The sequence below is a fragment of the Chiroxiphia lanceolata genome, chromosome 1 (genome assembly GCF_009829145.1).
Source record: "Chiroxiphia lanceolata isolate bChiLan1 chromosome 1, bChiLan1.pri, whole genome shotgun sequence".
Classification (NCBI taxonomy): Eukaryota; Metazoa; Chordata; class Aves; order Passeriformes; family Pipridae; genus Chiroxiphia; species Chiroxiphia lanceolata.
The window spans coordinates 73402389-73423301 of NC_045637.1; the positions used below are offsets into that span (position 1 = coordinate 73402389).

Sequence of the window (20913 nt, forward strand, 5' to 3'; positions counted from 1 at the left end):
CCTTCCTCCCCTGCCCCGGCTCGTCTCGGCTGCGCCCTCGCCGCCGCTGCGCCCGGCTTGGCGCGGCTCTGCCGGGACGGTCGTGGAGCGCGGGCTGGCACTTTACCTCGGGAGTGGGATTTGTGGATCGCGTCCTCCAGCGCAAGTACTCCCGTAACCCATAGCGGGCGCCGGGCGGGGCACATGCGCGGGGGGGTTTATATCTGTCTTGGCGGTAGAGTGAAAGTGGTTCTGAGCAAGTCAACAGGTGTTGAAAAAGGGGCTTGGGAATGGCGTTTATGTCTCTGAAGGCACGGTCCCACAACCCGGTTCAAAGCCACTCGGGAGAATGTAAAACCACTGCACTGAAGTTTCTTGCTTTTTTTATCCGGTCCGTGGCCACTGAGTTCGACATATTTGACAGAGTAGGTACATGACGTGCGTGGTCTGGCCTTGCAGTAATTGCCGGGGCCAGCACGTGTCGTGCAGTGGCATTCACGGATGGCTTGTCGTGTGTTGACTTAGGAGACTGATAGACTACCTGCTAATCTTCTGTCGACTCTTTTTTGACTTTTCCATATGTTGGATCAGATGAGCTATAATTTAGAATTTCATCCTTAGTTTCATGTTAAACCCTGCTTTGATCCAGCAAATCCCAGATAGTTTTCTCGGCTTAAAGATTGTTTTTTAAATGTGCAGCTATCAACACAACAACATGTTAAAGGCTGTTGGTGTAGTAATACTGTTAAAGTTAGAAGGATTTTCTTGATCAAGCTAGAAAGCTCAATAGTAAAGAATTACCGTTTTCCCCCCTCTTCATTCCAGTTGAACTTGCATCATGTAAGTGCAAATGGCATATCATCTTTGAAGAGTGTATAGTGCAGCAAAGCAGAAGAAGTGTGGGCAACATGTTCATCTAAGAGCGTGTTGCTGGTTTATGGTTGTTCATCTGCAGGTAGGCATGACTAATTTTTCTTTCTTTGAGCAGGCATCCCGTGATCAGTTTGTGCATGGGGCTCTTTTCGGTTGTTGACAGAAGACATGTTTGAATCATAGTCAAAGGAGTTTATTGGTCTATTGATGACATAATTAACTGTTAGGGAGTTAAATTAACTACTGTTTAATCAGTTGATTGAATTACATATTCAAGATCAATAGCAACAATGCAACAGATAGGATGCTAGGCACTTACAAAATGTAAATAAATGCCTACAAATATTTAAACAGCATTCTGTATCTAATTCCAAGGAATTGTCTAATTATGGCCTCTCCCATTCCCACAAAGATGCATTCACACTTACATACACACACAGTACCCTCTCAGGATGCATATGCATCTCCAGCATCATCAGTTCTTCTGGCCACATGGATTCTCTTGTTTCCACATGCCTTCTGAAGGAAGTGCAGTTGCTCCAGTTTTGCTATGCAATCTACTAGTCCACTCACCAGTGAAAAAAACTCTCCCCAAGATCACATATATGCACCAAAAATGGGTATGATTACTTTTTGCACCCTTTATTGTTGCTGTGTGTGGAGTGGAATAAGCTTACAATGTCTTATGGAGACCGTGGCTGCTCTGCCTGACCTGGGCAGAGGTCATGGCACTGTTGGAGCAGCATTGACCATGTCAGACCACATTGTGACTGGTGTTCTTTTTGTTGCCCTCTCCTTTTCCCCTACTAAAATTTTTGTGCTGCTCAAGCATGAATGTCTTCCCAAGCCGAGTCTTATTTGAAGTCTGTTGGTAGTCCCTTGGTTATAATGTTGGCAGCTTACCCCTCAGCTTTTTGTGTATAGAATGCTTCTATGCTACAGTGTGGTCCCAGTGGAAAACTGATTATCTGTCTCCCTTTTTGAGGTATGAGAAAGAATATAGTAATGAAATGCCCTTCATCTTTATTGGGTTTATCCAATTTTAGTTGGGCGATGCCACCTGCTGACAAGAGAATTAGGTGCAAACACAGCACACAACTGGGGCGAATCTGCATTACAACAGGGATCTGAGGGTATTTGAATTGTATTTACACTATTATATAAACACAATTATATATTGTATTTACACTATTATATATGAATCTTCATAGTTATCATGTCCTTCTGGAAAAGGAGGGTGAAGAATCATTCTGTGTATTGTTTTGTTGTATGCATCTTCTGTGCACATGCACGTGAAGCTATTTATCTAAACAAATTTATTTAAAATGACTGTTAGGGTAATCATTAATATTTTGAGGTAATACATGTAATCAATTTAAGGTGAAAACTATAACGCAAAATATAGTTGAAGAAAATACAATGAAAACCTCAAAATTTTCTAGTAAATACACTTTTCATGGAATTCTCTTGTGTTACAGGCGCTGTACTCTTAAGAACTATCACTTAGTTTTGCTACTTCTGATGTATAATTATGCTTTACAAAAAAATTCCCATAGGAGAAACCTTCCACAGTACTGTGGGGGGAAATATCTTGCCATATCAATGGAGTACAATATTGTTCTTATACAATTGAGCCATGTTTGTTTTCCCTCTAGAGAAACAGGAAAAAGATGCCTCAAATTACATAGCCATGGGTTTCCATAAATCAGCGTGTGTGGCTTTCTGTAGCTGAAGTTCTGTGGGGGCAGTAGGTGAAGTACAGCAAATGAGGCCCAGACACATGAAAAATATCTCAAGTTCGGAACTGAAAGTTACTCATTTGTAATTCTGTGTATCTGAGTTCTACTGCAGCTCCTTAGCAATGACAAAATATTGACAGAAGATTAATTTGTAATGTCCACGTGAAAGACTGTCTTTCTTATTTACTGCTGCTTGAAATTTTTCTTGTGTCTGTTGTGTTCTCTGTGTCAAAATCATGGAAGAAAACTTCTTGGATTCAGACTTTCATGGGACAGGTGAATGGGTAAGGTTATGCATCTCATTCATCCTACTGCTTATGAGAACTTTGTGAAGGAGTGTTATTTTACACTATGGCAGATTTCTCCAAGATTGTTTCTGACTTTTAGGAGAAAAAACCCCAAACGGTAAATTCCATAGTTCACAGAATCACAAAATTGTCTGAGTTGGAAGGGACCCACAAGGATCATGCAGTCCAGCTCTTAAGTGAATGGTCCATATGGTGATCGAACCTATGACCTTGCTGTTATTAGCACCAGGCTCTAACTAGCTCGGCTAGTCTCACGGTCAAGTTCCACTTGTGTAAGAAACTCCTTTTTGAAATGTGAAATAAAAATCAATGGTTTTGCTCCAAAGTACAGACATAGTGTACATTAAAGTCATTTGGGCAAAAAGTACTGATTTCAGAGAAGAAGAAACTAAGAGTTCTATTTTTTTCCTCAGGCTTCGTAGTTTGGCTTCACCATGTTATGTTTGGTTTTCAAATACATCTTAGAAAAGTGAACAAAGCAGTCATTGACTTGAAATGGAAAATATAACTTATGTAATAAAAATAATATATATTTTCATAAAAATAAGTTTCGTGTTGTATTGTTTACAAACTAGATTCTTGATATTGGGGATATTGCAATATTATTGCAACATCAAGGCATTACAGCACACGGGACCAATACTATGAGTCCTTCAAAACCTGGTCTACAAAGCTTAGTTGTGAGAAATGGCTTCTCTTCAGAGTAGATGCCTCATTTCCAAGTTAAACACCAGTACTGCTGTCTCTTTTGAATATCATAAACAAAGTAAAATCTTGCTGTTCTGCTTACAATAAATTCACTTCTTCTAATTCTTTTTTCCCCTGCAGTGTCTATAGAAAAAAGTAAAAATCCTGTGTTTTGGGAAATGTGCTGTGATTCAAAAAGGAGGTTTTTGCTCCTCTATGCAACGCAAAAGGGGCAGGCAAAAGCCATAGCTGAGGAAATATGGCAGCAAGCAGGTACCCATGGACTTGAAGCTGATATGCACTGTATAAGTGAAATGGATAAGGTGAGATACTCCACACTGTTTTGAAAAATAAGTATTTAAGAACTGCATTTTTCTTCATGTGCTTGAGTGGTGGCCCTTTATAATCATGAAGGCTACCTGATGCACCCACCTAAAATATACCATTGAATTTTAAATTTTTTTCCTTGTGAATCACTAATTTGGACCAATATTCACAGTCACTTAGTAGCCTTCTGCCAAAGATACATGTTTCTTGAGACTTTTTTTATTAGAACTGTAAATCTTTATCTCTCTTCTAACAATAATTCAGTGATTTCTTGAAAACTATTTATTTATGCAGTAGGGTAAGGTCTTGCGTTGTTAGAAATAATGCATTTTTTCTCCCTCTTTGTTCTGTTTCTTTTGTTGCATTGATGTTCTGTGTGCTGTTAACTGTGGGCTCCAGCATGGCCTGGAGCTTTTGTGGGGTCTTCTTGTGTTGCTTAGCATATGTGCTCACTTCAGTTCCCACAGGATTCACTCAAGTTATATTATAGAAAAAGATAAAAAGCTTGTCTGGAGCAAGGAAGTGGCTTTTTGTTACTTGCTGTTATGCAAGAGTAAGAATATGAAAACTATTAGTGTCTAACTAAAAGCAATATGGAGTGTAATTTCCTTCACAAAGTACTTTCAACTCTATGTTCTCAAACAAAAGCATATAAAAACCATAAAAAACAATCAAAACTGGATAGCCTGGTATTTCGTATGGGACGAGAAGAAAATAACACCTAAAAGATTTTTTTTCATGCACTTGAAAATGTGAGATATTTTGAATGAATGTTCACTAAGTATGTAGCTGAACGTTACAAATATAACATGCAGCCAACCTGGAATGTGAAGATTCTCCTTATATCATTCCATTTAATTTCTTTTGCATTTGACAGGTGGTAGACAGGATATTTCTACCTCTTGAATAAATCTATTCTGTCAAATTTGGCAAGACAACTCAGAGCTACAGGTTCATGATGAGGTAGAAATATGTACTGAATTGAGAATCTGAGAATTAGGCACTGAGGAAAAAAGTAATTTCTGCAGCTTTGTAGACTTTATCACATAAGCTTCTGCTTTTTCCCTGTTTGTCAGTTAGAAGGTCCGTCTTTATGTAGCTGTTGGGTATTTTCAGATTTTGTCATCACTTAAAGGGATTGCTGTGATGGTGTATGGATGGAGTAGGTGACTAGAGAGTCAATACTAATAAATGTGATCCTCTTGCCATACAAGAGTGGATGGTCAAATACTGCTCAGATCTCAGAAACATTGACTGTTTCCAAGTAGTGTCTCTCACCTACAGTCTCATGGATGAGAAGAGGTCATAAATCTTTGGTTGGTTATGGTGACTGCTTTTTATGGAAGACTGAAATGACGTGGAAGTGAGGCAGTAGCAGTGAAAAATGTGAGGCTAAATGGAGATCGTCTTGGGTCACAATGTGTGTAGTCAGTCTTGGATGAGTTACCTGAATAAGTGCATTTGTCATGATATATATTATTCTGGATAAGACAAACCTGGGTGTCTGATTCTGTCGTCTTCCTTCAGTAAATTAGTAAATTTAGTGAATTCTTATGTGATACCACTAGACTCTTACTTTCTTTACTTGAAGTATTTGCTTTTGTTTATAAATGCAGTAGTCACCTGTGGCAATGCACTGCAGAAGCTGTTGTGTTTGTACTTATCAAATCAGCTGTGGAAGTTTTGAAAGTCAAGCTTCTTATTGCAACAGGATCCTTAAGGCCTTTTTTTGTACAACTCATACTTCAGTTTTGGAAGTCACAGGATTTTGTGGGTACTTGGAGTTCACTTGAACTTGTAAAAGACAAAACCTGTGTTTGGAATGTTCCTGGACCACAACTCATTGAAGTCTGGCAAAGTAATCAGGGAATATCCTTGCATGCTTACTCTGTTCGCTTACACTTCTCTAGGCATCTGCTGTAGACCACTGTCAGAGGCAGGACTCATACATGTAGAGAATTGCCTAGCAAGACAGGGACATATGGATGTGGCTGGAGCTATGGATGAGCTGTTGGAGTGTGGAGCGCGGCCTAGGCCCGTGAGAAGATCTGAGATAACGAGGTTACAATGCCCTTGTACGTGTTAGCTGGCTGGTAAACAGGACACTGTGATTAGCAAAACAAAAAGCAACTGAAAGCCACCTGTGTCAACAAAGGAAGGGAGTAAGAGACAGAATTAACATCTTAAGTGTCAACAATGTTAAGGAGTAAAGAATGAAGTCAACATTTAAGCAGAACCAATGATGAGCTTAGCTTTTGCAATATGTATGAGCTAATTGTAAAGTGTATATTAAGCTATTAGTAGTGATCAATAAACGAAGCTTGCTGATTCTCATATTGAGCGTCTCATTCTTCCCTCGTCATGACACATACAACTGCTTTTAGGTTCTTCAGGAAGGATTTGGAAACACTGCCAATAGCAAAACCCCTTTATACTCTGTTTCTCTGTATTCCTAATATTTTGGGTTGTAGGTGTCAGGTAATTTTTTACATGGCTTGACAAGGGGATAAGGTTTGAATGATCTATGAAGTGAAATGTTTTGAACATAACTCCTCAAACTCTGAAGTTTTGAGTTGCAGTCCTGAAACTGCTTTAAGTGAAACACAGCATCTATTGCAATCTTTATTTTCTCATACCCTTACTATTTTTATTAAACTTGGAATGCTGGAAGAGAATTTAAACTGCAACCTCCAGGGAGCAGTAGAAGGAGCTTAGGTTGCTTATTATGGCAAAAATGAGGCTAAGGAGTGATCTAATAGCAGCCTACATGAGCCAAACTCTTCTTAGCAGCAGAAAACTGTATAACATGAGGACAAATCCATTGACTGCCATGTGATAAACTCAGATGTGACACTAGTGGAGAAGTTCTTCTGGATGAAAGAAGAAAAGGGGAATCTCTACCTTCTAGAAGTTTTTAAAATTCAGCCACAGTTGTAGCTGACCAAGTGCAGCGCTGGCAGTTAGTCCCGCTCGGGGTGTGGGGTGGGGTTGGTGACCTCCAGAGGTCACTCCTGAAAAAGGTGTCTGTGGAGCTGTGTTTCACCCAAGTCAGTGGCTGGCTGCATGGTTCAAAACCCATAGGCCGTAGGGGTGCTGTGAGAGCAAGTTGTGTGGGTGACCTGACCGACAGCATGCTAGCACAGTGCCCAACCCACTATTGGTGGAAAGCTGGAATAATCAAAGAATCTGAATGATTTTTACTTGAGAAGTAATAAATGGTTGCACGAGACTCAAATTTATGGAACTGACACACAGTCCCTAGTACAGGCAGTTCTTGTCAACCTGGTATAGTGGGAGTAGCCCCTATGAAACTGGGAAATATACGGAAGATCGCTATTAGCAAAGGGGAGAGAAGTGAATTGGGGGCAGGGTGAAGGGGCCAAAATCAGTCAGGCTATAGAGTACGGTGAGTGATTATCACTGTTCAGAGCTACCTTAGTTCTCCCAAAGCACAGGGTTTTTTTGTGGCAAGAGATGTAACATTGAAGTTGTCAGACAGAACCAAATGATACTTAATGGAACTTAGAAGTGATCCCCACAGTTTGTATGACCACACTCCACTTCTCTGTGTGAAATTATGGTGTTTTTTGATCATATATACAGAAATACTTTTTCCACTTGACAAATTAAATACTGTAGGGGTTGCATATTTAAGCTGCCAGAGTGCAGTTTTGAGGTATTCTTCATGTGTGTATCAGCCTGCTCAAAAGGTATTCTTCATGTGTGTATCAGCCTGCTGCCGTTTGACATTTGTGTATGGGATCGTAGGATATTTCAGGTTGGAAGAGACTTCATGAGGCTATCTTACAGCAGGGTCAGTTGAGGTCAGAGCAGGTTCCTCATGGCTTTACCCAATCTGATCTTGAAAATTCCAAACAAGATTATAAATTGCATCCCCAAAATTAGTTGCAATTACTTTAAAGACTTTCTGTGGTTTAATATAGGTAAAATGAAATTAAATGTTTTTCTGTGTACCTTTGGGAAGAAGAAGGGCAGAAGATAGATTATCTAAGGCCACAAATAGGTATCAAATGGCACCTTGTAATTTAACTTGTCCTATTGCTTGTAGTATAACCTGGAAACAGAAAAGGATCCTGTGGTTATTGTTATTTCCACTACTGGTACTGGAGACCCACCAGACACTGCCCGCAAGTTTGTGAAGAAAATTCAAGACTCAACCTTGCCACCTGATCATTTCGCACATCTCCAGTATGGATTGCTAGGTGATTTAGTATTTTCTATATTATTGCAGAACTTGTCTGTCAGTGAGTAATTTTTGTCTTTTTTACTTCTGAATAGGTTGGTTGGATTTTTTTAAGTGCTTATAAAACATTAATTTTTAAAATATAAACACTTTTTTTGTGTAATGTCCTCTATGACCAGTAAAGGAAAAATGTCACAGAAATTATCTGAATGTAAGCTACTAATGTAATTTTTTATTGTTTAATTTTCTTTGCATAAAAAACATATGATGTAAGCTATCTATAACTGTTAAAGTTTTAATTTCATGTCAGATCTCTAGGAACTAGATTAGTTTACTTGACTGTGTGAGTCATTGGGCATTTTTCTATACAGAGGGAAAAGCAGTATAAAATGTTCTTAAAAACAAGGTTTTTAAGAAACTCCAGAAACATCTGTTTGAACCTAGGTTATTTTTATCTGACAAGTTTTAAGTTGATAGCTGGGAGTGAGGAAATTTCCGGGTGTCCAGAGAGGAAGGTACTCACTAGAAGGAAATTTGTACTGGATACATAATGTGGAAGTCTGAAATATATGCATCGCAGTCATGTAGTGTTTTGAGATGTTGTGCTATTACCTAGTTATACATTACAGTTTGTGAAATGGTTAGGTTTTTCATAGCTAACTAAACACATGTGCATATATGAAGGTAAGCATTGTATTAATATTGACTTCTGTTGAAGCAGAAATTATAGTGTCTAAGTTATAACACAATTCAAGTCTAACAAGTTGTCAGTCTTAAAATACATTCATGGTATTCATTTCGGCTGGTCCAATGAAGTGTTTACTTGAGCAAGAGCAGAAGCCTTCTTAAAAGAAAAAAAAGGCTGTTATAAGGAGAAAGAAATAGTCCATTATTAGGTAGCATCATGGTTTAACCCCAGCCAGCAACCAAGCCCCCCACAGCTGCTCTCTCACTCCTCCTACCTACTCTGTCTTGGGATGGGGCAGAGAATTGTGGGGGTAAAAGTGATAAAACTCATAGGTTGAGATAAAGACAGTTTAATAGAGAAAGCAAAAGCTGCACACACAAGCAAAGCAAAAGAAGGAATTCGTTTACCCTTTTCCCTGGATAGACAGGTATTTCAGCCATCTCCAGCAAAGCAGGGCTCCATCACGCATAGCAGTGGTTTGGGAAAATAAATGCCATCACTCCTTCTTCTTCCCCCAGCTTTATATGCATGATGCCATATGGTATGGAATGTTCCTTTGGTCAGTTGGGGTCACCTGTCATGGCTGTTTCCAGCTTGTGCACCCCCCTTTGCTGGTGGAGTGTGGTGAGAAGCAGAAAAGGCCTTGACTCTGTGTATAAGCACTGCTCAGCAATAGCTAAAACATCCCTGAGTTATCAACACTCTTTCCACACAGTCCAAAACATGGCCTCATACTAGCTATGACGAGGAAACCAGCACAAGTGGGAATAATAAGGATCTAGTGGTTTGGAATTGCACATGACAAAGAGTCAAGCTGTGAAAAATTCTGACAGTGATAGTGAACCAGAGGTGTGGATTACTTACAGAATGTGTGAAGACTACCTAACCAGTGGTCTTGGGATTGTTAGACAAGCATCTGTTAAGGATTATTGATCACTTTTAAGGTGGGTCAGTGTTTTAGTTGACCTCTTAAATCCTCCATGGACATACTTCCTGACTGACTGTTCAGCATCTTCTAATAGAACATCTTCACAATAGTTAAAGGGCAGAAAACCCAGTGCAGTTAAAATGAGATCTACAAAGAAATCTTAGATTCCTGAGGAGGAGGTTGTTGGGCCAGATTCCTTCATTCAGATTTTCCTACTTTCTTATCAGTTATATTATTTTTCATTTTTTTTGGTTTCTTACATTTTTCCTGTAAGAGGAGTTTTGTGTTTTTTAAAAGCCTCAAACTAAAGCAACATTCTTCTAAAATGTGAAAAACTGAAAGCAAAGTGTTTTCAGAATATTTCTCTGTCCTATATTTGTGATGGAGGAGCCACTTTTTCAGCTCTATTTTGGGACAAACACAACTTTGTTTGAAGTTCATATATATGTAAGTATTTTTCCATGCAGCATCTGAATAATACAGTTACATACACAAGTGTTTATGTAATTATGTCATAGAATCATAGAAGGCCCGTATTGGAAGGGACCTTAAAGATCATCTAGTTCCAACTCTCCTGCCATGGACAAGGACACCTTTAACTAGATCAGGTTGCTCAGAGCTCCATGCAGCCTGGCCTTGAACACTTTCAGGGATGGGGCATCTATAGCTTCCCTGGGCAACCTGTTCCAGGGCCTCACCGCCCTCACGGTAAAGAATTTCTTCCTAATATGTAATCTAAACCTATTTGCTTTCAGTTTGAAGCCATTCCCCCTTTCCTATCACTTCACGCCCTTGTAAATCCTCTCCATCTTTCCTGTAGGCCCCCTTCAGGTACTGGAAGGCCACAATTAGGTCATCCCAAAGCCTTCTCACTTCTAGATTGAACAGTCCCAATTCTCTCAGCCTTTCTTCATAGGAGAGGTACTCCATCCCTCTAATCAACTTGATGACCCTCCTCTGGACTCGCTCCAACATATCAGATTCTTCTATTTGCCTGCAAGAAAATCCTGTATTATCTTTGCAGATCTTTGTCTGCATAACTTGGGTGGCTGCCTAATTGACATGATTTCTCTTTCCTTGAATTTCCTAGGTCTGGGAGATTCAGAGTACATGTTCTTTTGTAATGGTGGAAAGACAGTAGACCGACGACTTCAAGAACTTGGTGCCCAGCACTTCTATGACACAGGATTAGCAGATGACTGTGTAGGGTAAGAGCTGAAGGAGTTTTATGATTTTATTTCTTCAAGATGCAATATTTGCATGTGTTTTTGGCTAAGTGTTCTGAACCATTTGAAATCTGTTAAACCTAGATACTTAGCACCTCATAGGAATGAGTTCCACCCGAGCAGAGTATGCCTTTTCAATCGCAACTGCTATTAAGTAAAACTATTTTTAAAGTGTGAGCAAACATTTGTAATACCTGGAAAAACAGAAAATATTTAGCAGTTTTAGAAATTATGTAGTTCAGAGTAAGTGGAGGGATTATAAATGTAACCTGTTTTTTCTCTTTTTTGGGGGGGGAGAAGTGGAGGGAGGATGACTGTAGAGGAATTATGTAACAAGATTGTTTTGTTTGCTGTAGAGGAATTATGTAAGAAAACAACTCCCTCACTGCTCTGCTGCTCTTTCTGGCCAGTAGGCTGCAGTCTTGTCTTAGTTATTTTGAACTGCAGCTTATATTGGTTCTGTGCATGCTGATGCAAGGCAATTGAACACAACATTTTCATAACCATAAAACTTATATTTTGTGTTCTAAAATAATAAAAATGGACCGTTAGTGTAAGCTATTGATGCTGCTGTAGCACAATGAAAAGTTGCATATTCTGGTACCATTCCATCAACTTCCTGTCATAAAGTTCAGCGTATGAAAATAAAAATGAGAAACTGGAAGAAGAGTGAGGCTGTTATACATTTTAGACTCCATAAATTTACATAGTGATAGCAACTAAATAATTTTTTTAAAACAAAGAAATAATCTTGATAACAGCCACAGTTATATAATAAAATAGAAAGTTAGCAATGTTTTTTAGTTTTTGTTGTCTTTTCGTTATTTCTATATTAACAGTCCAGAAAGTCATAATAATTTGTCCACGCATTTCTTCTTTTTTTTTTTTTCCTCCATTCCCAGTTTGGAGTTAGTGGTTGATCCTTGGATTGATGGACTTTGGCTTGCTCTCAAGCAAGCATTGCTATTGCAGAAAGAAAAAGAAGGCATGAACAATGTTGTCGATGCTGTTTCTAGCTCTCTCTCTCCAGCTCCACATGTTGTGCACGAACTGAACTTAAGCTCTGAAGTACAGAACTTGAAGCTAGAAGATGAGGGAGCGAAGAGTTCTGATGTTCTGTCACAGAAAGTGGATGATATTAATCTTGTGGCTCCAGCTAGAAACACCGAACCTTCACTTGTTAATTCCATCCCTCCTCTCTCCCAGTCTGCTCTTAATATTCCTGCCCTGCCACCAGAATACATAGAGGTGCAGTTTCAAGGCACCCATGGTGAGGTAAGGACTTCACTTTGAGTGGTGAAAGCCTCCAGCTGTCGTAGAAGTATGAGTGTATACTCCTACATGCAGCTCAAAAGAGAAGTGAATACTTACATAAAGGAGATATGTCCCCAGGTACAGGAGGTTTTTGAATTTTAAGTGAAAGGCCCATTTATATTGTGAAAATGTAGTTTCCACCATATGAGTTATGAACACTTATGTGAAGATAAAATTTAGCTAAATAGTAATTTGGCATCGCACTATCAGAAAGGCAAGAATTTTGATCGTCAGTGGCTTATGTTATGCTGGTGAAAACATCTTCCTGTAGTAAGGAGTATAGTACAGTTTCTGTTCAATTTTTAGTACTTTCAGAATGCATTAAGAGGCTCTAAATTACTCAAAGTCTTGCTGCATACTTACCAACAGAGAAACTTGGCCATTGTAAAAACATGATCATAATTTTACTATTGGAAATGGAAGATGAACTGTAGATCAAAAACCAGTATGCTTTTCCTATGAAGCCATGTTAAACAAAGACCTACTGTACAAAAGGAAGAATTAGCATGATTGGGAATTATCTCCCGTTGTCAAGCGTGACTCAGACTTTTCTGGGTATCTGCAAAGGGCAGGTGTTTCGGTTATCCGTGCAAGGAGTCAGTGAAGTCTGGTTGCTCTTTAAATGACTGGGAATCAAAAGCTGAGTGCGGTAGCACAGCCAGCACCGTCCCGCAATACCCAAGCAATGCAAACCACAAGGTTGCTGCCAGGATCAACCAAGAATGTAGATCATCAGGCAAGTTTGTGGGAATGAGGCAGGTCTGGGGCCAACCCAAGAATTTGGTCTGGTCTCAAGATCCAGGCCTGGATCAACAGGATCTGTGTCTGATGATAGACATGGTTTTGACTGAGCTGCTGAATCAGCTCTCTTGTAATGTAGCTCAGACAGGGCTGAAGATCCAGGACTGAGCTGAGGTGGGATTCCTGGGCCCAGTCCTCTGATGTGGCTGCTCATGATCATGAAAGCCCTTTAGTGTGACACTTGAGTGTTAATGGTAATGCTGAGAGAATCACTTAGTCTAGCTAATAGAATTAGTTTAGAGTGTATGGATTTAAACACTGGATGATTTTGGGTTTTTTTATAAACCTCATTTTGTGGTTGGTGTTGCTCAGGTTGAATTTAATAATCCCAGTTAAATTTTTGGAGATTTATGATTTAGAGGTATTCCTCAATTAAAGACTAATAGCTGAGTTGAAAGTGGTGCTACAGTGCTTAGAAGAGCCCATTTTCTTAAAGTCCGCATATATTCAGACTGATCTCTGAAATAATTCATCAGGTTCTAATATTGATGCCTAAATTTTCTGTCAGTAGAGAAAAGTAAATTTTACTTTTGAACAACAGATGGAAAAAACTGAGTCTTCTAGTCTGGAATTCAGTGACAGATTAAAGATTATAGTCCAGATTTCACGTATAAAACTGATTGGTTGTTTTGAGCCTTGGAAAGAATCAAGTACATGTTTGGGTTTTTTTGTTTTGGCACTGTTTTTGACACAGTTGGTTGAACCTAGTCAACAACTAGGTTCCGTATAGGGTCATGTTTGGTTTTGCAGGTATGAAACAATGCAAGTCCTTTCTTGTTACATCACATTGGAACAGGCATGGGTATTTTTTGGCAAGTACAGCTGAAGTTGGTGTGTTTTGAAATGCATCAACTTGAATTTTGGATGTCTCCAAAGAGAGGCTCCCTGTCATTTAAAGAAGGCTGGGTACACAATCTCTCTAGTTACTTATATGATCTGTGTTTTGGGCTGTTGAGTCTCAAGGTTGAATTAACAAGCTGCTGCTTATTAATGCCAGAGCAGTAACAGGCTTAAGCATTTGTGGTTAGTGTAAAATAATACAGTTTAGCTTAAATCTTGATTTCATTATGCCTTGAACTTGATTTGGAGAGAATACAAATGTAGACAATTACTACAGTCCAGCTGATGCACAATGACTTGATTATGGCCCAGGCCATTAATCACCATTTCAAAATTTTAAGAGAATAAAAAAAACTTCCAGCTGTTGGTCTTAAGTGATTCTCTTATCTTCTTTTTTTTAAATAGGAAATCTTCAGATTAACAAATATTCTCTTGTTGGTAGAATATTTCCTTTACATTTCACAGAATATTGTTATGGACACATGGTATCTTTCCCACCTCTTCTTTTTTGTCAGCATTGATGTCAAGTGAAACTTGCTGACTATAGTGATGGAGAAATGAGGGCTGTAGTCTGATCTGCAAGTGACAGCCTTTGACAGATGTGATCTGAAATTATTTTTGGTGTGCATTTGCAATTCTTGGGGCACATTTTTACCTGTGTAGAAATGTCGTGGTATAACATGATGCTGATTTGTAGTGTGGGGTTTGCTGATTAGCTCTAAATTTAAGTCCTCTTATAAGTTGCCCATAATAATAGCCCCATATTGACCCCAAAGTCTTAGGCTGTGAATCTGCAGTGATGTAGCTTCTGTTCTTACTTTTTATGTCCATTCTACACACCTGCATAATCCTTTAATTATGCAGGAGTTTTCTGGGGTTTAACATAAATGCCATTCTCTAATTGGCTATTTTCAGGGCAGCTTGTGAAAAGTGAAACAGCTAGCTGCATTTGATGATAAAGTAGACCCATTAGACTGTTCAAGCCTACTGACTTTTTATAATTGAATATATGTATGTTGCTGCTTAGATGCAATTTCTAAAAATGTAGAGCAAAACATTCTGTGAATACAGAAGATTCGTGTTTTTCCTCATCATTTTGAGTTGTTTTCCAGGATTGTTTAAAAAAAAACTTGTATCAATACTAATTCCTGTATGTCATACTAAGCTGTCATTCAGCTGATTTGCATTTTTAGTGTAAGTTTTTGTATCTTCTTTTTCAGAATCCACATCTGTCCTCACTTATCTCGGAGGAAACAACCTTTGAAGTGCCAGTTACAAAAGCAGTTCAGCTCACTAGAGAAGATGCAATAAAAACGGCTTTGCTCTTAGAACTTGATATTTCAGTAAGTTAGTGATGGCTTTTTCTTTAGTGGGTGAAAATAAAGGGTGAAGAGCAGGTGTGTTATATATAATAACTGGAAGGGAAAATTATTTATTTGACTGTTTAAAAAGAAAAAATAATTCCCTGTACAATAAGATGTTAGCTTACACTGATCTATTTTGTAAACAGGAAGTTTGATTTATTCGCTGAAAAATAGGACTTCCTGGAAGTCAAAACAGAAATAAGGTGTCAAATTAATTTCTTTGTTGTTCCGTGGATATTGTACTGACTGAAATAGCATTTTGAAGGGAATTTGCAGTGGAGATAGGTGATCAGGGAATGTTGAAAACTAATAATCTTTCAGTTTATAAGTATACAACTTGAAGAATATTCAGAAACTGTAATAAATTGTGACTGTTTCTTGTGATGGATAATCTACACAAGTAGTAATTTGACTGGTATTATAGGAATTGTTAGCTCTTGAGCACTGTTTCTGCCTCTGGCATTGATTTTCTCTGACTTGTTAGCATGCTGCTCGAACTGTCAACCTCAGTTACCCTCAGTTAAAAAAATGGCTTAGTTTATTTAATGAAGATCATACTTTATATACTGGTTTGAAGATTAAAAGCAGGCAGAGAGTGGTCGATATTACTTTATAAGAAATCTTTAAAAGGAAAGTATGTTGCTTTTGAGTGGTTTCCCAAATTTGTAGAATATTGCTTTTGGGATAGTCTGATTTTTGGCAGTAACTTTTAATGGATTCTCTTCACCTAATCTGTATCAATATATGTGGGACATCTTTGAATTCCAGTTTATAAATAGAGTCTGTTAAGTTTTGAGCAACTGATTATCTAAGCAACAGATTTTTTTGCCTGTATTTGTACGTGTACGTGCATTCTGTCATCAGCACCCACTGGAAATGTAAGCACTGTTTTGCCTTTTTCACCTAACACCTTAACAGTCTGTGTGTGCAGGTCATCTCACCTGAGGCACAAGGGAAACATAATGATGCAAATATAATTCTTTACATTCCTTTAACAGGCAGAAGCTTGAGTAGGGTTTCAGCACTTGCACATGAGAATCTCAGACAACTAAGTAGAATCTAGGTCTTAAGACCTTAAGATCTGAATTTTCACTGTGCTCATATCTACTATTTTTCTTTTTCCTCCAGAAAATAAAAGCAGCTGGAGCAATTTCAGGCGCAGTTCATCAAATAGTTTAACCAACAAATTTTCTTTTAGTGATAATTTATCTCTATAAAAGGTTGCATTAATTATGAGGACTTCATTTCTCTGCTCTTCTCAAACCAGAAAACAAGGTGCATCAGTAATTAATGATCTGGGCTGATTATATAACACATCCTCTTAGTACGTATTTATTTTCCTTCTGCTTAGGCTGCTCAGCAGTTCTCATTAAAGAACATCCAAATATTTAAACCAGATAAGGAAAGATTTTTCTAATTAGTAAGGTTAAGCCTGGAAAGAAAACATGACTATTTCATTTCTGATGCACTCCAAAGAGTGAAGTGTTAGTACAGAGTAAAAAAACTTAATGAGAGTGCAATAGTTGGAAGACTGTTGTCAGGAATGGGGATGCTGTTAGCCTTGGTTTGTGATACAATTTAATAGAAAGGATTTCTTGTTTTAAAACAGGATACAGTCTTTGACTATCAACCTGGAGATGCCTTTTGTGTAATATGTCCCAACAATGCCAACGAGGTGGAAGAGCTTCTTCACATCTTGGGACTTTCTGAAAAAGGAGATGACTTTGTTTGCGTAAAGGTTAAGCAGGGCACTAAAAAGAAAGGTATGGCGTGATGCACTGATGCACTGGTCCTTTCATGGACCAGGACTCCTTTCTGTGTTTGTAGTAGCTAGTATGCATAGTTTCAGACATTTTTACTTTTAGTGTTGGAACACAGCTGTCATTTTATGGAGGCATGTTGGAAATCACAGGGATGTGTTAAAAAAAGAGAGGATACATAAGCATGCTGCCGCTGGTTTTACTAGAGATGAGTTAGCTACTGACTGGGAACTTCAGCCTGAAATTGGCGTGCATCCATCGTATTCTTACTCTGTGCTCCTTTACAGTTATGGATGAGGCTTTAATCACATAACCTTACAATCCTCCACTTGAAAGGAAAATCTCCTTGCACAGTGCTTCATATCAATCTGTTTCGCATCCTAAGAGGGCCACACTCCTGAAGTAGAAACATTAGTGATGTTGTAAGATCCCTTTTAAGGGGCTGTTAAGTCCATGTGATCTGTTTTGCTGAGTCTTATGATCCCATGCTTGAGTGGCTGCAGGTTGAAGGTATGCCTGTGGACCTGTGCAAATTATTCCATTCTTGCACTGCAATTGGTGTCTTAATGGTGCTGCTGAGTTGTGCCTTTATTTCCACAGGGTGGGGTAGGGCTCTTTGTTGTTCTGGTCTGTATGTAAATCAGTTCTTATGGTGAGATTCCCTTTGTCGTTAAAGGCAACACAAGCTGTCCATTAAATATGAGATGTAAATAGACCCATTTATTGGAATTCACAAATAACACAAGTAATTTCTTAATGAGGTGAGTTCATGTGACAGGCCATGTTGGAACGTATCATATGGGATATCCAGATGCAGCTGATCTTATCCTTGACCCCCCCACCAATAACTAACCTCTGCTGGGCAGGGTCACAAGTTAGATTTGGTGCAGAGCCAGTATCAGTTTCAGCCTGGTCCCTGCACTGGGAATAAGCCCTGCATCTACAGGGCTGATCTAGCTGTTATCCAGCCCCACTGTGATAAACCCCTTCCCCTGGGACCTCCCTCTTGGGGAACCCCCATCATCCTTGTTCCTCTGGAACATACACTCTCCAAACACACCGGCTTCCCTCCCCACTCCCACCAAAGGTCCTAGAAAGGTCTTGGCTTTTTAACAGTCTGCATTTGGATCAGGATTGGTCCTGAGCACCCTCAAGCTCAAGGCAGTGACACCCCATCCAGGGCCTAACAACTGTGCACAGACAAGCAGCCATAGACTGGATGGTGTGGGGGATTTCTCAGGTATGCTGCTTCTGCTGTTTACACTGTTTACAGATTTTACAGAATCAAGCACATTAACAAAGGAAGTAATTAAAAGGGAGGGATATAGCAAAGGAGGAGTTAATGGAGACCAAAAAGCATCAGATTTTCATAGGAAGGTGGACTTAACATTTTTTTCCTCCTAAAGGCCAATAGGTTTTTCTGTGCAAATCAGAGCCCTGCTAAAAACTGCATAAAACACAACTCTCTCTGTAAGGTAAAGACAGTGTCAGTAGCATGTTTAAAGTGAAGGTCTCCTTGAATAGGCGTGGAGAGGTATTCTCTCCTTCTTACTACCGTAGTTTCCTTTTTTCTGCTACACAGCTGTTGCAGGAAGGATGTAAAGCTGCCCTAACACGGCACTTTGAGTTCATCAGTGTCAGAGCAGTTTCCATGTGGAACTGAGTCCATATAGCCAAGTGAGCATAGCTTAGCCTCTTGATTATTCTCAATACAGAAAGACCTGTCCTTCCAAGGCAAAGTTGGTAAAATAATTGAGTGAAACTTGGAATATCAGTGCTCTCATCCTATGTGTAAACCCAGATAATTATATCTCTGGCCACCTAATGTAGCACTAATTAGGGAAAAAAGGTGAAATTGTGTTGTTTATGCAACATTTTTCTGTATCTTATATGTAAAATGGCATACCTGTTTGTGAATCTTAATGGATGATAATGGAAAGGAAGATCGTAACACTGGATTGCAGCACAGAAAATCAAAGTTCTTGGTTCTGCTCTTGAGTCTTCTGTGTGACCCAGAGCAATTCATTCTTTGGTACTGTGCTGATGAAGAGAGACTCGTTAAGTTGCTATAACTTAATTACTTGTTGCTACCAATCTGATCCAAAGAATTCAGCTGTTCCTAGCAATTTTCCAGAGTTCTTTTCCTTTTGAGATGGTTGTCCTTCAATTTTATTCACATTTTGGGAGGAATTTGTAATAGTTACTACAAACTAAATGAAGAGAGCTGAAAAATGTGGGAGAAGAGCTTGAACAGCATGCCGTGTCTCTGTTGCATCTTTAAGATTTACCAGGGATGCCACTGAATTTTGTTTACCACCTCTCTATGTTCAGTCTATCTGATGAAGTAGATGAGATAAGTTGAGAGGAAAAAACGGAAATTATTTGAAGTTTGGTACAAAGTCTATTGTTTAAGTACTGGATTTCTTTAGTTTTTTTATTTTATGTACCAACATCCTAGGAAGAGGATGAATTACGTCTTGTAACATGCTGTCAGCGTGTTCAAGAAAAGGAATTGTATACAAATATGAAAACAGACACTTCTTTCCTGCATTATATTTATGCCAGTCCTCTTCCAAAAGTAAATTTTGTTCTTCGCATCAAGAGTTCAGTCAAGTAATGCTGTAACAAAGAGGTAATTTAGCAAGTTTATAGTTGTGTTCTTGGAGCAAAAATTCTGTAGTATTAGAGGGCTCTTGAGCATGAAAAAAAGTGTAGAACAATCAGTAGCTAACTGACAAGAGTAACATGTGAGTTGGGTCTATAAGAAAGCAATTTGGGAGCGACAGAGCTTATTAATTAAAGGGGGTTTTTGTCACGTAAATGCTCTTATATTGCTTTTGGAGTTAACTTGGAATAGCTGTGTTAGCATGACACGCAATGAGGCTGATAAGCCTGGCTGACACCATGAAGGGATAAATGGAATGTCACTGTACCTCCTTCCCAGAAATGGAACCTGTAGAGAGTAGAGGAGGGATTATTTGCTTGTACAGAAACCCTTTGGATATGCTGAGCCTCAAGCTCCAGTGTGGCATTGGCTGGGTACACCTTTGAATGGCTAATTAGAAAGCTTCAGCATGTTTTGGTTTTCAGGAATGCTTATTGATGGAGGGGGAAAAATGTAGATGTTCCTTTTCCTGGTAGGTATTCCACTGAATTTCTTCAAGGTGGAAAATAGAAACAAAGCCTGGAGTGGTTTAGCAATGAAATTTAATTGAACACCCTGTAGTATTCTCCTCTTCTTGTTTTCTGCTTTGCTAACTAGTTTTGACTTTTCATTGGAACACTGTCATTGATACTTCATTAGAACAGTCTTGTTCTTTAGCTTATAATTTCCACCAACCAGCTGGGGCTTAAACATACAGAATGAAATGCAGTTTAGCTCTCATATTTCTTGAAGAAATAAGCACTCTGTGATTCCATTTTTTAACATTAATAGATGCACATTTTGCTTCATTTTTTTTTTTCCTCCCACTGAACTAGGAGCATCTCGTCCACAGCACATCCCTGAAAGAAGCACTCTGAAATTCATTCTGACCTGGTGTCTGGAAATAAGAGCAGTTCCCAAAAAGGTGTTTATATGTTTGTTCTTTTGAAGAGAAATTCTTAGTAATTTTATGCTTTATGGGCTCTTGCAGATCTGTCCTTGCTTTGCTTCATGTGTGGTTACTATGTTTCTTGATGAATAAGAATTATCAGTTTTTATGCTACTGTTTGTACTTTACTCTGAGTAACTTCTGGTGCTTTTCTGGCAAACATTCCTGTTCTGCAGTACCTTGATTCATAACTAGTCTGGAAGTAAGTAGAAAAGTATTAGATAATTTGGTGCCAGATAACTGGAAGGCTGACTGAACTGGCCCCTTAGTCATTTTAGAGAA

General features: G+C 38.8%; 1 protein-coding gene across 5 annotated transcripts in view; it reads left to right on the plus strand.

The window, feature by feature from the left end:
* The first annotated feature begins 23 nt into the window (after positions 1-23).
* MTRR (5-methyltetrahydrofolate-homocysteine methyltransferase reductase) overlaps positions 24-20913 on the plus strand; it is a 29912-nt gene continuing 9022 nt past the window's right edge. Inside the window, exons 1-9 of one of the 5 annotated variants that reach the window (XM_032695859.1) lie at positions 24-145; positions 805-934; positions 3728-3909; positions 7983-8136; positions 10824-10941; positions 11862-12234; positions 15135-15257; positions 16888-17041; positions 20519-20607. In XM_032695859.1, the coding sequence (XP_032551750.1) occupies positions 3766-3909; positions 7983-8136; positions 10824-10941; positions 11862-12234; positions 15135-15257; positions 16888-17041; positions 20519-20607 (1155 nt within the window). In that variant the 5' untranslated portion in view covers positions 24-145; positions 805-934; positions 3728-3765. Of the gene's footprint in view, positions 146-204; positions 405-804; positions 935-3727; positions 3910-7982; positions 8137-10823; positions 10942-11861; positions 12235-15134; positions 15258-16887; positions 17042-20518; positions 20608-20913 lie in introns of those variants that run through there. The other 4 variants (XM_032695869.1, XM_032695878.1, XM_032695887.1 and 1 more) reach the window with 4 other exon arrangements.